The sequence below is a fragment of the Numenius arquata genome, chromosome 2 (genome assembly GCF_964106895.1).
Source record: "Numenius arquata chromosome 2, bNumArq3.hap1.1, whole genome shotgun sequence".
Classification (NCBI taxonomy): Eukaryota; Metazoa; Chordata; class Aves; order Charadriiformes; family Scolopacidae; genus Numenius; species Numenius arquata.
The window spans coordinates 53,230,568-53,245,209 of NC_133577.1; the positions used below are offsets into that span (position 1 = coordinate 53,230,568).

Genomic DNA, 14,642 nt, shown 5'->3' on the forward strand with positions numbered 1-14,642 from the left:
CTGAGAATTACCGAGTGCTGGATCCCCAAATCCATTCTCCACCTGATATTTTTAATACTAACATAGTGCTGTCAGACAAAGAGCCACCTAGTGAAAGCTAGGTTTATTTTTCCCTGAAAAGAGCCATTATTTACATAATGTCTGGCCTGTTTCATTCTAAATGCTTCCAGAAGTCTCATCCAACATTCTTCTCAAAACACTCGTTTGTCCTATTCCAGTAACGTTCCTTTGTAGACGGTAAACCATAAGTCCTCTGTTTCTGCTGCTAAGCGCTCACCAGATGGAAACTATCAGCCGTTTTGCATTACCTCCAGGTTTCTGGCCTTATTTGGGATGAGTCTGTAGGACGACCTGTGACATACGACCAAGTTTCATATTTTTTTAGGAAAGGAAGTTATTGTCTGCAGAAGGTGGAAAGTGTGATATGGGGCGGGCAGTTGAACGCCTTCATTAATTCATTCTATTTCCTGAGAGACACTGAGAAACCTGAGGTATAATTTTTGGAAGAGCTGAATAGTCCCAGCTGTAGCTGGCATCAGCTGAAGGTATATTTAGACACAAAAATTGCTGTATAATGCATGCTATTCTGAGAAATCATGTTCTAGACATTGGATGTTGAGCACCAAAAATGGCTTCCTCTGCTTTGACAATTTCAGCCTTAATCCCCATGTTTCAGTTTCCCATTTGCTAGGCCAGGAGGAGAGTGGTATGTGAAAACGTTACAAATCTGTAAATTGTTGTGGTGCTTGATGTTTTGCAAAAGCCTTTGAGGAAATGCTGTCTTGTGAAAAGAGTTTGAATGATATTTAGCTTAAAACAATAATAAAAAATACTCTCTACACACAGTATGGTTTTTTTCCTTAATCTGGGTTACTCCACATCCCATTAATAAATATTCAACTCCTGTATATTCAGTGAGGGAGAGTCCTATGGAAAACTTGTGCTTTATTGTATAGATAAAATCTTTCCTAATATATTCACAAAAAGGGGGGAAAATGATGTTATTCAGGTGACTGTATTGACATTGCCAAGTTTAAGAAATGCTTGATTTTGCGTCTTTAGTCTTTAATCTGGCTTCTTTGATCATTGAATGGGAAGTATGACTTCTCTTCCTGCTTTTTAAAATGAGGTAGCTCATCTGGAGAGCACACCTGGACTACTGAGCAGCATGGAACTTTGCTCCTCAGTCTTCGTCTCTCTTTTCTCCAGGAGATGGGTAGACATGATGATCTCTGGTCCCTCTTTTACATGTTGGTGGAGTTTGCGGTTGGTCAGCTTCCGTGGCGAAAGATCAAAGATAAGGTAGGAAATCTAGTGTCTGTGCTTAAGATAAAACACTACATTTTTATTATTATGACTCTTATTGTTTCTCCTGCAGCTCAGTGCAGCTTTTTGCTGCAGTAAAGCCAGAGCTTGCTTTTCATCAGATCTTGCTGCAAGACGCTAACCTGCTTTTGTGTGTTCTGATGCACAGTGTGGAGTTTGTCTTATTTGGAGTAGCTAGACAATTTCTTCTGCACATTGTTAATCGTACTCGATCAAGCAACTTTGACTTCGTTATTGCAAAGCAAACAACAACAGCGGAAAGGCTGAGCTGTCCTTTCAATAAATAAACAGAAGCTCTAGAAAGGCAGCAGGATAATGCTTTGCTGTGCCAAGCAAGCTATATGGGAATTGCAACTGGAAAGTTAAACAGAATAAAGCTAACTGTTCATGTTGTCTTGGAAATACTTTGTGCTGGAGAGTAAAATCCCTGGAAAGAAATAGGTCACCTGTGCAGAAGGCTGTGCTAAAGGGACAGCTTCTGAAGAGTGTTTCTGACTTGGGGTTCCCCTTTGACCTTTGCCTGCAGTGACCAACCTCATTTTGCTGGGGAAGCCAAACAGGAGAAGTGTGTGGACCCAGTGCTGGGTCTAAGAAGAGGCTGTATTCTAGGAATGATAAAATTAGATGATATTCCAGGAATGATAAGGCTGTATGAATATGAAGCAATAGAAGAGATTCTTGACTCTGAGATATTTACTTTTTTCCAGGAGCAGGTTGGCATGATAAAAGAAAAGTACGAACACCGAATGCTGCTAAAACACATGCCTTCAGAGTTCCACCTTTTTCTGGATCATATTGCAAGTCTAGACTACTTCACCAAGCCAGACTATCAGGTAGGAGCCTTTCTTTATTACCAATCTGATGCATGGCACTCTGGCATTTGGATTTTCTAACATTTCCATGCACATGTTCATATCTAGCTGAGGAATACCTTTCCTAGGACCAGAGAAAAAGGTTGGACTATACAGTTCTTCAATGTCTCAAAAGTTTGTTCTTCTCCTTCCTCCACCCTGTCCAAAATAATCCTGTACTCCAGACCAGAAAGCTCTTCCCAAGCAACAGGGTGCTTTTGGCTTTCATTAAAACATAAAAGTTCTGAGATACTCCAAATTTGACAAAATTTTAGCACAGCTTGCCGAAGTCTGCAAAGAGCCTATGCCAACAGCTCAACAGTGCACACCAACTCCTTTGTTTTCTTGCAGACTCATATGGGCCTCAGCTGTTATTATCTCTTTCTTAATATTCATCTTAACGTTATTTTTTTTCTCCCACTCACTGTTTGCTGTCAGCATATATGCGATGAGTTACAGTAGCTCAACTAACACGGTGTAACTGAGACAACTAGATTCTGTGTCCCTTTTTTATCACAGTGGTTTTCTCTGTACATTAAAGCCAGAGTGATGAAAACAACACTTTATTAGCAGATCTGTGCAGTCTTACATGAGTGTCTGTTCCCGTTGATAGTGCATCAAATGAGTGGGCAAATGGTAGGAGGGTGTTTCAGCAAACTCTCTCCAACAGTGCTTTTTATTTTAGCCACATACGTGTTGCAGCATAGCAACCACAACTTTTTTAAAAAAGAAAGGAAAGAAAAAAAGGGTTAATACTTTCTGGATAGTACAGTGGAAAAATAACATTTGCCACTAAGATGGAGGTCTATAGAGGGATGGAGGTGGACTGAGGAGATGCTGAGGGAACTGGATTTGTTTAGACTGGAGAAGAAAAGTCAAAGAGGGGATGTGAATGCTGTCTTCCACTGCCTCAAGGACAGTTGTGGGGAGAATAGAGGCAGACTTTTCTCAGAGGCAGCAAGGGAAATTGTGACTAAAGGGGGAAAAAATCAGAATGAGGGTTGTTAAGTACAGAAAAGGTACCTAGAGAAGCTGTGGAATTTCCATCCCTGGGGATTTCCAAAAATTGACTGGATGAGGAACCTGATCTGACTTTGCAGTTAGCCCTCGTTTGAGCAGATGGTTGGATTAGAGGTCTCCAAAGCTCCTTTGGAACTTACATCCTCCTATACTCAATAGAGTTTAAGATAATTGTCTCCTGATAGTGTTGAAAAGCCATCCTTGAGATGGAAATGGAAGGAGATGTTTTGAGACAATTTTAGTGCAGTACAAATCACAAACAGCTCTTTCACAGTAGGGAGTTTGTCTGAAGCTGTGAATTGCATCTTTGCCTTCAGTTTCTTGCAGGTGCAGCTCTGGGAAGAAGCTTTCAAAAGGGAGCTCGCCACAAAAGTCTGGCACATGCAGCTTGCCACCAAACACTGATTCTTCTAGCTTGACTTGGAAGCCTATTCCAGCCAGCAAATTCTCCAGACATCTTAGCTCCAGGGATGTCTTTATATCTGGACATCTTAGAGATGTCCAGATACATTTATCTGGATTTATTACTGTGTAATGTTAAAAATTTAATCAGATGGCGTCTGATTTTGTTACCAGTACCAGACCCTCAGGGAAAGTAAGGAAATTGGAGAAGTATGTCTACTAGTGTATAAAGTCATGGTTTATTTAAAAATTGGAATGACAAGATTAGAAATAAGGAGACAGAATAAAACATATATGAATATAATTTGAAGTCACAGTTCACCATTTCCCTTCTTAGCTCTTTAATATATTTCAATTTAAGATGTATGCCATTCACCAGGTGAGGATTATGACTGAATGCTGTCCTGTAGCTGGACAGATGTGGTGTTTCATATAGCTGCCCAGCTCTAGGCAACCTCTGAGTTCTCCTTGAGAGAAATTATGATGAAAGGGAAGCTTCACTGGGCTGGAGAAAAATGTTCATCTGGCATAGTAGCATATCTTCAACAGTGTTGGCTGTGGGAAGATCATAAAAGAATGAGCATTCAGTGACGTTTCCCCAGAAAACTCTCAAAGCTCGAGGATCAAGGATCCTTGAAGCTCAAAAATCTCCTAAACCAAAAGTGTCTCTGTATTTCATAGCCCTTAATGAATTTATCTTCTATGAACTTGTCCAGTCTCCTCCTGAATTCATATAAACCTTCAGCATCCACCATGTGTCAGGGAGGCACCACAGCAAAAGTGCTTGCTGTGAGAAGAACTACTTTCTTCTGTTTGTTCTAAATTTGCCACCTGCCAGCCTTATTTAATGCCCCTTACATCTCAGACGTAACTGTGAACGCTGGTCCCTGGCCGCTTTCCTCTTTCCAAGCCACACATCATCACTTTCCTTGGTTTTGTGTTCTGTCCAGACACTAAAAGCGTTACTGACAAGAAAATATGGCAAGTTAGCCTCTATCTACCCTTAGGTCCATGGTATACAAACTAAAATATTCTTAATGGAGTGGTGCATACAGGCGTAGCTATGGTGGGCATTATATTCATGCTGAAGAGGGTTGCTGGCCTCATTATGAAATAAATACCTTTGGAAAGCATGTCCAGGTATATGGAAGATTAGAAGGGAACTGGGAAGAGCCAGCATGGATTTATCCAGTTCAGAGCATGCCTGACCAACCCGACCAGCTTTCTGTGAGGAGATGACTTCTATGGATACAGAGAAGGCAGTGCATGTTATCTACCTTGACCGTACACAGTCTCTCATAATGTCTTCGTAGCCGGATTGGAAAGGTATGGTTTGAATAAGTGGACCACAAGGTTGATAGCAAATTGTCTAGACTGCAATGCAAAGTTCAGCTGGTGGCCAGCCACTAGTGGTGTCTCTCAGGGAAAAGTACTGGAGCTAATAGTGTTCAGTGTACTCATTAAAGACCTGGATGATGGGACAGGGGGACAGAGCACACTTTCACCAGTTCACAGAAGATACTAATTTGGAAGAAGCAGCTGATATGCTAAAGGATAGTACTAATACTCAGAGACACCTTCACGGGCTTACAGGAACCGCAGGAGATTCAGCAAGTGCAAGTACAAAGTCCTGCACTTGGGATGGAATAAACATGTGGAGCAGTACAGGTTGGGGATCAGCTAACTGGCCAGGGAGGAGCTCTGCTTCTGCAGCCTGTATGTCTTCGTGGTGTCCGTGAAGCAGTAGTGTGACCTTGTGATAGAGCAAGCTCACTGCCTGTTGGGCTGTATTAGGACAAGCATGGCCAGCAGTATTAGGGAAGTGATTATTCCTTTCTGTTAGGTGCTTGTTAAATCACATCAGGAAAGCTGTGTCCAGTACAAGAAGGACATACGAACTGGAGTGAGCCCAGTGGAAGGCCACAAAGAAGACTGGGAGCTAGAGCACATGCCATAAAGGGAGAGCCTGAGAGAAGTGGGTTTCTTTGACCTTGAGAAGTGAAGGAACAAAAGGGATCCTGCTTGTTGCCTTCTGCTGCCTATGGGGAAGACTCTTCTGAGGCGCACAGTGAAAGGATGAGATGCAATTGACACAATCCGCAATTCTTTTCAGAAATTGCAATTAGCTATATAGGAAAAAGTTATCACCAGGAGGATGTCAAGCAGTAATGGGATCTTCATCCTTGGAGATGGTCAGAACATAACTTGACAGGGCATTGAGCAAGCTTTGAAGGTAAGCCCTGCTTTGAGTAGGGGGTGGACTAGATGATCACCTGAGTTCCCTTACAACTTAAAAATCTTTTGAATTCCAGCCCTCTGCTTCTGTAGCATCTCCTGCCAAGGCTCTTGCTGTGCTCCTTATCTCCTGTGTAACTGAGGGTTCTCTTGTCATCTTCTTCCTGGCTTTTCCACGTTAGCTGTTCTTGGGCCCAGCAGAGGGAAACTCAGTATGGGAGGCTTGCAGTAACTGTGGAAACTTTTCTGGTCCCTAATAATATTGTGTCTGCAGGCAGAGGATCCCTAGACAGATCCAGTAACTCTTTGCATGACTTCTTTGAGCTGTGGTTGTTGTTGGGACTGTTCTGTGCACTTTCCCACTCTACTCTCCTTGTAAAGCTTTGACCTTTTATCAGAATTATAAAGGATTCAGAGAAAGCTGAGAAGGCTCAATAAGACCTTGCTTCAGGGAATACAGTAGAGGTCTGTAAAATCCCAAATGGCCTGCAAAGTCAAATGTAAGCATTACAGAAGTTACAGCAGAAAGTGACAAAAGTTGTTTTGACTGAGCGGGTCCTTGACGGCATGAAGGAATGCTAAGAATAAGGCAGCTGAACTTCTAATTTTAGCATATGGTTTCTTACTTCAGACTGCTTCAGTATCAAAGGAATGGAAGGTGGCAAAAGCAGTACCAATTTTTAAATGGCTTTAGAAGATACCAGTCCCTACACTGACATTTACATCACAAAGAATCAGAAACTGTGATAAAGGCTGGGATTAGTGGACAGTTAGGTGAGGATGATCTAATGAGCAGAAGTCAGTATGGCTTTTATAAGGGCATCTGTCTACAAACGTATGGAGTTCTTGGAAGGAATCTTAAAGACTCCCCCTAAAGGATGTAGGGTATTAATTTCTAAAAGGCATTTGACAGTAATCCTTGCCAAACTAGCAGTCAGAAAGCAAATATAATCCTAAAAATGGTTAGAGTAGTATTAGAGGGTAAACAGAAAATATCTTTATATTACTATGTAAATGTCTGGGAAGCATACTCTTAAATACGGTGTGTAGTTCCATTCCTGCATCTCAAAAAGGGTATCTTGAAATCAGAACAATCATAGGGAAGGGTAACAAGAAGGCTAGAGATGGATTTACTTCCGGATAGGGAAAGGCTTTAGATTAGGGCAGTACACTCTGAAAAGAAGAGAGGACTGACACGTAGACAACGTCTTTAAAATCAAAGGCAAAATGGCAAGAAGTGAATGGAGAATGATTGTTTTCTTCTGCTTCTGATATGAAAATGAGGAACTGCTAAATGAAATTACCAGGTGCCAGGTCTGAATGAGCAAAGAAGATTGTTCACATAATAGGTGCGTTCTTTGCCATAAGATAGATGTAGTCCAAAAGCTTCTGTATTCAACAAGTAATTAGGCAAATTCACGAGAAAACATCCATCTAAGGTTACTAAATAGCAGAAATGCATTTACTAAAAGCAAGATTGTGACCCTTCAGTTACTCACACTCAGTTTTGAGCAAGAAATTCCCTGCCAACAGCGGCAGCACAATTCCCGTTTCCATCAGAGGTGAAAGGAGGGCATTGTGACATGAAGCTGACAAGCAGAAGCACAATCCTATCATATTAAACTGTCACAACAGTAAAATCCCTTCCAAATCAAAGAAGCTGCTACCACTGCCATGTCACATGCAGTCTCTGTTACCTGTTCCTTGGCCTGATCAACAGTCAACACTGGGAAGTCTTTTAATCAAATGTAGTGCCACTGCAGGACTGGAGCACCGAATTCTAGGATTCTGGGTCTTAAAAAGGAGGAAAAAATAGCTCGACTGAAAGCTGCAAATAGGCATTTTGCTGTAGTTTGGTGGAAGGCAATAGGAAATGGCAGGCTCTCCTGGCCTTCTGATCATGCTGATAAACAGAACTAGAATATAAATGTAAACAAATGGGGGGGTGGGGTTTGTTCATGGTAGTTTTTACTCATAACTTGGTGCTAATTCTGTGCCATAAGCCAAATTTATTTGTCACCATATTATCTCTCCGTATAGACTTTAGGCTGAATCCTCTCGGTTCTGCATTACCCAGCTGAATAATTTTATTAGAAATGCAGGACCTCGCATCGGGCTGTGTTGCCCTATAGCATCCACTTTCCCTTTGACAGCAGAACATCAGATTTCCCTGCGTAACACATTGAGCACTGTTGCTGGTGGTTTCATTCTCTCCTAAAGAATATCTGTTCTTAGAAAGCAACAAACATAAACTGTGTTAGCGTGAGCTTTTGTACCTGCCGTCTTATCAAGGAGATTTTATCATTCCTTTTACGGTTTTATTTTCTTCCACAGCCAAATGTGGCAGGCCACGTTGTGCATAAGCTTGTCGTAGGGCTCCTGACCAAGCTCTATTTGAGCCAGGCACTGCAACGAGTCAGCATCCTAGGACTGTGTCCTTCTGTTGTGTTTACGTCTTCTGGCAGCCCTTGAACTCTACGTATCAGATGTACCATTCTGCGTATGTCTAATCTATGGGAAAGCAGAGCTGAATTTAAATTTAAGAGTTGGAGTAACAAGCCAACTGCGAGATTTCATCAAATCAGCGTCAAAATGTTGCATGCTCTTCTTTTGTAGATGTAAAGAAATTTCAGTTACCAAGCCAAAACCAGCCTGAGACACAACTGATAACGATTTTATGACATTTGCTTTCATTTTTTGGTATCTTTCATTGGCAAGATGGAGATTATAAGCTGGACTTGATCTTCTTGCTCACACTTTAGTGGTTTTTTTTGTGAGAGCCACCCTCGCCTACTTAACATAAATTGTTTGTGTAAATTTATTCCAGTTAATCATGTCCGTTTTCGAGAACAGCATGAAAGAAAGAGGCATCACTGAAAATGAAGCCTTTGACTGGGAGAAGGCTGGTACAGATATCTTGTTGTCCACTAGCACCTCTACTCCACCGCAGCAAAACACGAGGCAAACAGCGGCCATGTTTGGGTGAGTGTTGCAGCTGCACCAGTCAGACTATGGACATCCTCAATAACGAGCTCAGTAGCAAGTTCATTTTTGAAAGATTATGGATATGATCCTGGGAAGTTGGAGCTGTATGGCAGCCACCACTTGATTTGGCTTTATTTATATTTTAACATGTATCTCAGGTGGTGGAACCCAGATTCAGACCCTTGCTGTCCTGAAAACACATTTTCTGCTGGGGTTGAGTGTGTGGGTTGGAGTCATATTAAAGGATGTCTGCAGACTTTTGGCAAGGATTGATGGTGTCCATATGCTTGTATGTTTGGCATATTCAGGACTAGAGGAAACAGCCTCAAGTTGCACCAGGGGAGGTTCAGGCTGGATATTAGGAAAAGTTTTTTCACTGAAAGGGTTATCAGACATTGGAATGGGCTGTCCAGGGAGGTGGTTGAGGCACCATCCCTGGAAGTGTTCAAAAGACAGGTTGACGTGGTGCTGGGAGACATGGTTTAGTGATGGTGTTGCATTTTGTTGTTTTGGGGGTGTTTATTTTTGTCAGGTTGATGGTTGGACAAGATGATCTTGAAGGTCCCTTCCAACCTAGAAGATTCTGTGATTCTGTGATATTATATGGCACACGTGGCTGGAGCTTCCGTGAGAACTCCTGCTGTGAGGCAGTTGTTGGCTTGCTGTGGGGCGGGTTTGTGATTGATAGTGAGCTGAACACAGCAGAGTGCGTGCACTGGTCACACCTCAAACACAGCTCCTCGGCCCTTACAGGGTGTTTCATGTGCAGGTGCACAGGTACTCAGAGCTTGGTGCTCAGAGACAGAAATGAGTCCAACCAAAAGTTGATCAGGCTTAGTTCACTGGTCTGTCTTGGTGCTTTTGATGGGCTGATGTTAAGGGAGTAACAGTAATCCTTAGTGGTATTATAGATGATACAATCTTAATATCATAAAAGATAAAAGCTATAAGGCCTATTAAGCCTCATTTGCTCTTGCAAAGACGGGAAGTTTCTTCTAATCTAAATATTGTGTAACGGGCAAACTCCTTCGGAAGTTTGCAGGCTGCATATCAAGGGTCCCAAGATGCTTTCAGTGATCCATCCCGCCGGTTTTGTGTCTATATGTTAGGTGGAATCCTCCTGTGCTGTTTCAGGTTGTCATATCTGGGATATCTGCCTGTTTTTTCAACCTGGTAGTACCCTAAAAGCTGCTGAGGAATTTCTGTGGGACAGTGTGATAGGCCTCCTTCTGTAAGTACTAATAATTTTACCTTTCTTCTTGTCTCTTCCATAGGGTGGTTAATGTCACTCCGGTACCTGGGGACTTGCTTCGTGAGAACACTGAGGATGTCCTACAGGGTGAACATCTGAGTGATCAAGAGAATGCTCCTCCCATCCTGACAGGCCGGCCAACAGAAGGTCTTGGTCAGGCACCAAACACGGCTTTCAATGAGGCTGAAGTTTGGGAAGAGACAGATGTGAATCGCAACAAACTCAGGATCAGCATCAGCAAAGTAAAGAACATTTATTTCTCTCTTCTGGCTGTTGAATTTAGGGCAATGGATTCATAGACTGCTAGAAGCTGCCCGGATCCACTGATGTAGCATCCTACATAGTGCAGCCCAAAAAGCACTGTGGAATTTCCCTGTGGAAATGGAAAATTGCAAACAATTTCTTCACAACGTAAAAGGCATTGGGATTTTTATGCAAATGACATTTTGGGTGCAAATAATGCTAGAGTCGCTTTTTTGTACAGTCATTGTCTAGGATCTTCATACTTCAAGGAGTGGAATTCTAGTCCTTGTATAGCTGATACAATATCAGAAATGTCCCAGGTTTGGAAATCATAAACAAAAATTTTATTGTGTCCTAACCTTTTGGGTAAATAAATTTATTCAGAGATTTCTTCATAAGCCATATTTTTCTACATCTTGAATCATCACTAATTTTTCTCTTCCAATTTTTTAACTGTCTTTTCTAAGAGTAGCACAATCTATAAAGAGCATGTAATCATGGTTTCACCCCCGTGAACAGTGAGAGAAACTATCACTTCATATTCTCATATTTCTGCATTCCAGAATCATATTAGACATTTTAGCTTGCAGAAAGCATATACTTCAGTTGGTTTTCCTCATAATCCCCACGCTGTTTCTCAGTCCTTTCATGTAAATGTTACGTTGTTTCTTGGAGGCATCCCTATCCCAGTTGAATGATGATTCCATAGAAAATGTTAAGTATGAGAATCTACCAGTTAGTTTGTTTGCTAGATCAACTTACGTATTGTACGTAAATTAATATTTGTTGTCCTGATCTCATTTCTTATTTAAAAATCAGAATATAGAATATAGATAGATAGAATATAGATATTTCCACTATCCTTAGTCTTATAGAAAACATTATTCATGGACAAGAAATAGTCTCATCTAACTTGCTTAAAATTCTGCAATGCAAATAATTTGGATCAATGTGTTACCTGTATGGAACAGTACCAGTGGCATTCCCCAGAGCTGAGAATTATAAACCAAGTTCATATCACTTCTTCATCTCTCACTGGTAAACTGTGAGCATTCCCAAAAGTTCTTATTTGAAGGGACATGAAAAAAAGGAAAGCCCGATAAAGTGGAACAGTTCTGTTTCCACAACATACAAAAAAAAGAGTATTACAGAAAAAACCTGGTAACTCCTATGTGTTTTTCTGTTCCTTTGAACCACCAGGTGCTTTGATGCTCTTCAGTCAGACTGAGATGTGCACAAGGGAGTCCTAAAAGTCCTTTCTGCCTGCTGGTTGTATGTCAGGTCTTAGGTACCCAGCGCTGTCATTCACAAGCCCTGTCTTAACAGCAGCCAGAGGCAGGAGAGTTTTCGACAACATCCACAACACGACCCATGACCAGAGTCACCTTGGCAGGTGACTTTCCTGCCAAAGGATGTGCTCTTTCTTCTCATTTTCCTGGCAAAGGAGCTTAGGGAGTTAGTCAGCGTGGCAATGAGCACTTCAGTTCTGACAAGCTGTGTAGCTATGCAGCAGTCTATGAAATACAGAGCCCAGGGCATCATGCTCTCCAAAGCTAAAGAAGTCTGTCCTTTCTCTCTGTGAGGGTTGTTATCTCTAGTCTGGCTCTTGCCTGTCCTTTCGCTCTGCTAGGCTTATTATCTGACTGTTCTCTGAGAGAGAATCGGTTTTTATTTAAGTCACAGTCACCACATGGAACAAAAAAGGAGGCTGCAGATTTGATATGTAATGGCATAGCTTCACCTCAGCTTGTAATCTCTGGCATCCCTTGCGTCTTTCAGAACTGCAAGGGCAGCTGGTGTGTAAAACACCCTCCTGCTATTCACAGCTTCACCTTCCTTCATCTTCCAGTCTTGTAGCACTAGAAGTAACTCTGGCTCTCCCTGTCTTGCTCTTTATATTTAGGTGATGAGTAGATCTTGCCATGTTTTTTCTCCCTGAGAAAGGGAAAAAAAACTCAGGGAGTTTTCTCTCTGAGGTTATCCTTATTTCTCTGTTCACATAGTTCAGATCTCCTTCTGTCCCACTTCTCCTGTTTCTGTGCTAAGGGCAGTTTCCTCGCTTACCGTCACTGACCTTACTAAATCCTCCTGGTTCTCCTTCCTCCACTGGATCAAAGTTGTCATTCTGTTTTGTTTTTTTTTTCAGAAGCCTCTTCCTCTCTCCCGCACCCTCCCCCAATTCTCTGCTCTTGGATCTTGCCAAACTGCCTGTTACCCTACAGTTACATCAGCACTTTGCTCCTTTCAGAAACGCATTTGACCTTCCTTTGTCAGTAACTTTCTCCTGGCCTCAATGGATTACAGATTGAATCATTATAATCTATTCTGCTTTTCCTGTAACGCCTGCAGGTTTTCCTCTGCTCTCCCTAGCTGCAGAGGCTCCTTAGTTATGCATTCCAAACCCAGCCTGGATGGTTTAGATCTGCTAATTTATGGACACTGACTGACTTGCCTTATACACAGTACATGCACAAAGGCAACTGTCTTGATCAGCAGCATGTTACTGAGAAGCCTGCTTACGTTCAGGGCCTCTGGCATTAAAAGAGGACAAGTGAATGCAGGGCGTGCTACAGAGAAGGGTGAAAGTTCTCCGCATGAGGAACTTGCACTGGCATCTCAGTGCACATCCCCACACAGAAGCGGGGTGTAGCAGCGGCTGTTGCATAGCTGGCAGCACGGCATGGTCGAATCCAAATCCTCGACTGCTGCTGTAGCCCTCGGAATGTTTTGCCTCTGTGCTTTTGCCCAAGCAGGTCTTCTCTTCCAAGGTGAAGCAGCGCAGTGGAAGGCAGGAGGCAGCTGTGTTACAGTCACCTACATTTGCTACTTTGCTGCTAAATTAAAAACAAAAAAAATTCACTAAGGCCATATGAAAACATAAAATATGTACTGGTAGAGTATGAACACTCAGTGTTCGCAAGTGTCAACGAGCATGTTCAGTTTCCTGCATGACCTTGGGTCTGTGGAAAGCTCTTACAGATGTTGTGGTTGAGTATATGTCCTGGAGGATTGTTTAGAGGACCAAGATTTAAAAAAAACAAACCAAAACCCACCAACCCCAAAAACCCCAAACCACCCTGGGAATTAGGAGATGGTTTAGTCATACCAAGTTCATCAGAAGAAAAATTATGTACATTGCAATATAATGCATGGATGCTGCATAGACAAATATTGACAAACAAGGGCTCTTGCATATCTTGGATAAGCAGTTAGGATTTGTGCATGCAGTAGGTTAGCCCCTGATAACTCCTTTGGATCAGCTATTGAAATGCGAAGGCCACCTTGTAAAGATGTTTAAATATTTGAATTGATTTAAAATCCATGCCTTGTTTTAATACTAGATAGTTGCCGGGGTGTATGGGCCCTTGCGTTCCTTCAAACGTTGCTTGTGTAGATTGTGAAAATGCAGCTGAAATTGTACCCTGGATAAAAGCACAGAGCAAGAGCGAAGGATGGGAAATCAGTGTCTTTGGTCAGATTTTGAGGTTCTCTGTGTTTACCCCCTACAGACTCAGTGCATGGTGGAAGAGGAGCAGAGAAATGGTGTCTGCCCCAGTTCTCCTGTCCGAGTGCCTCCGGAGTCCCCTACCGCACAAGTGCGCTCCCTGCGATACCGCCGTGTGAACAGCCCCGAGTCAGAACGCCTCTCCACCGCCGATGGCAAAGCAGATCTACACGAAAGAAGGTTTGCTCACCCTCTGTAGCCTCCTCCTGCTTTTAGGAGTGTCTTGGAGATTGTTGGTCTTGAGACCAACATAGTCATTAGATCAGCAAGCACTGGAAGGTCATTTCTGGGTGGAGGTGTTCATGGCCTTTATGATCTTTTTGATGAGACCCTCATGTCTGTTAATAAGGAGAGTTAGTGGGAATGATTCTCATCTTGTCCCTGGATGGGAAGAACTCCACAGCGGGAAGGAGGGACGTTTGTCAGAGGGAAGGCAAAGCATCAGGTTAGGGGGTAACGTAAACAGTCACAAAGCTTTTGGCTGACCTGAGGTGGGAGGGAAGAAAGGATCTTGTTAGGATACATACAGGGATGCATGTGTTCTGGGAGCTAGCTGGCAGATCCTGATCTGGTGGGTTTCATTATGTCATTATTTTTCATTAACAGTAATAATAGTATTAATCTTTTAGCGTATAGCGTTGCACTTGTTTCCCCTGTGAAAAGTACACATTACACCCTGATTTTGAGGGTAATACGAATATCTTCTCTCAGATCCACAGCAAAGAAATTAACAAAAACCAAAGAATAATACGAATAACGAAAAGAAGCTTTTTAAAGTATTGTGTGCTGGAGAACATGTGTGTTACAAGACGTATAAGCTCTT

The 14,642-nt window shown here is 42.3% G+C and overlaps 1 protein-coding gene across 1 annotated transcript in view; it reads left to right on the plus strand.

The window, feature by feature from the left end:
* The window catches only part of TTBK1 (tau tubulin kinase 1), a 97,457-nt gene that overhangs the window by 50,267 nt on the left and 32,548 nt on the right, over positions 1 to 14,642 (plus strand). Inside the window, exons 8-12 of the mRNA XM_074168396.1 lie at positions 1,210 to 1,302; positions 2,034 to 2,159; positions 8,662 to 8,816; positions 10,094 to 10,313; positions 13,824 to 13,999. Coding sequence (XP_074024497.1) covers positions 1,210 to 1,302; positions 2,034 to 2,159; positions 8,662 to 8,816; positions 10,094 to 10,313; positions 13,824 to 13,999 — 770 coding nt within the window. The remainder of the gene's footprint in view (positions 1 to 1,209; positions 1,303 to 2,033; positions 2,160 to 8,661; positions 8,817 to 10,093; positions 10,314 to 13,823; positions 14,000 to 14,642) is intronic.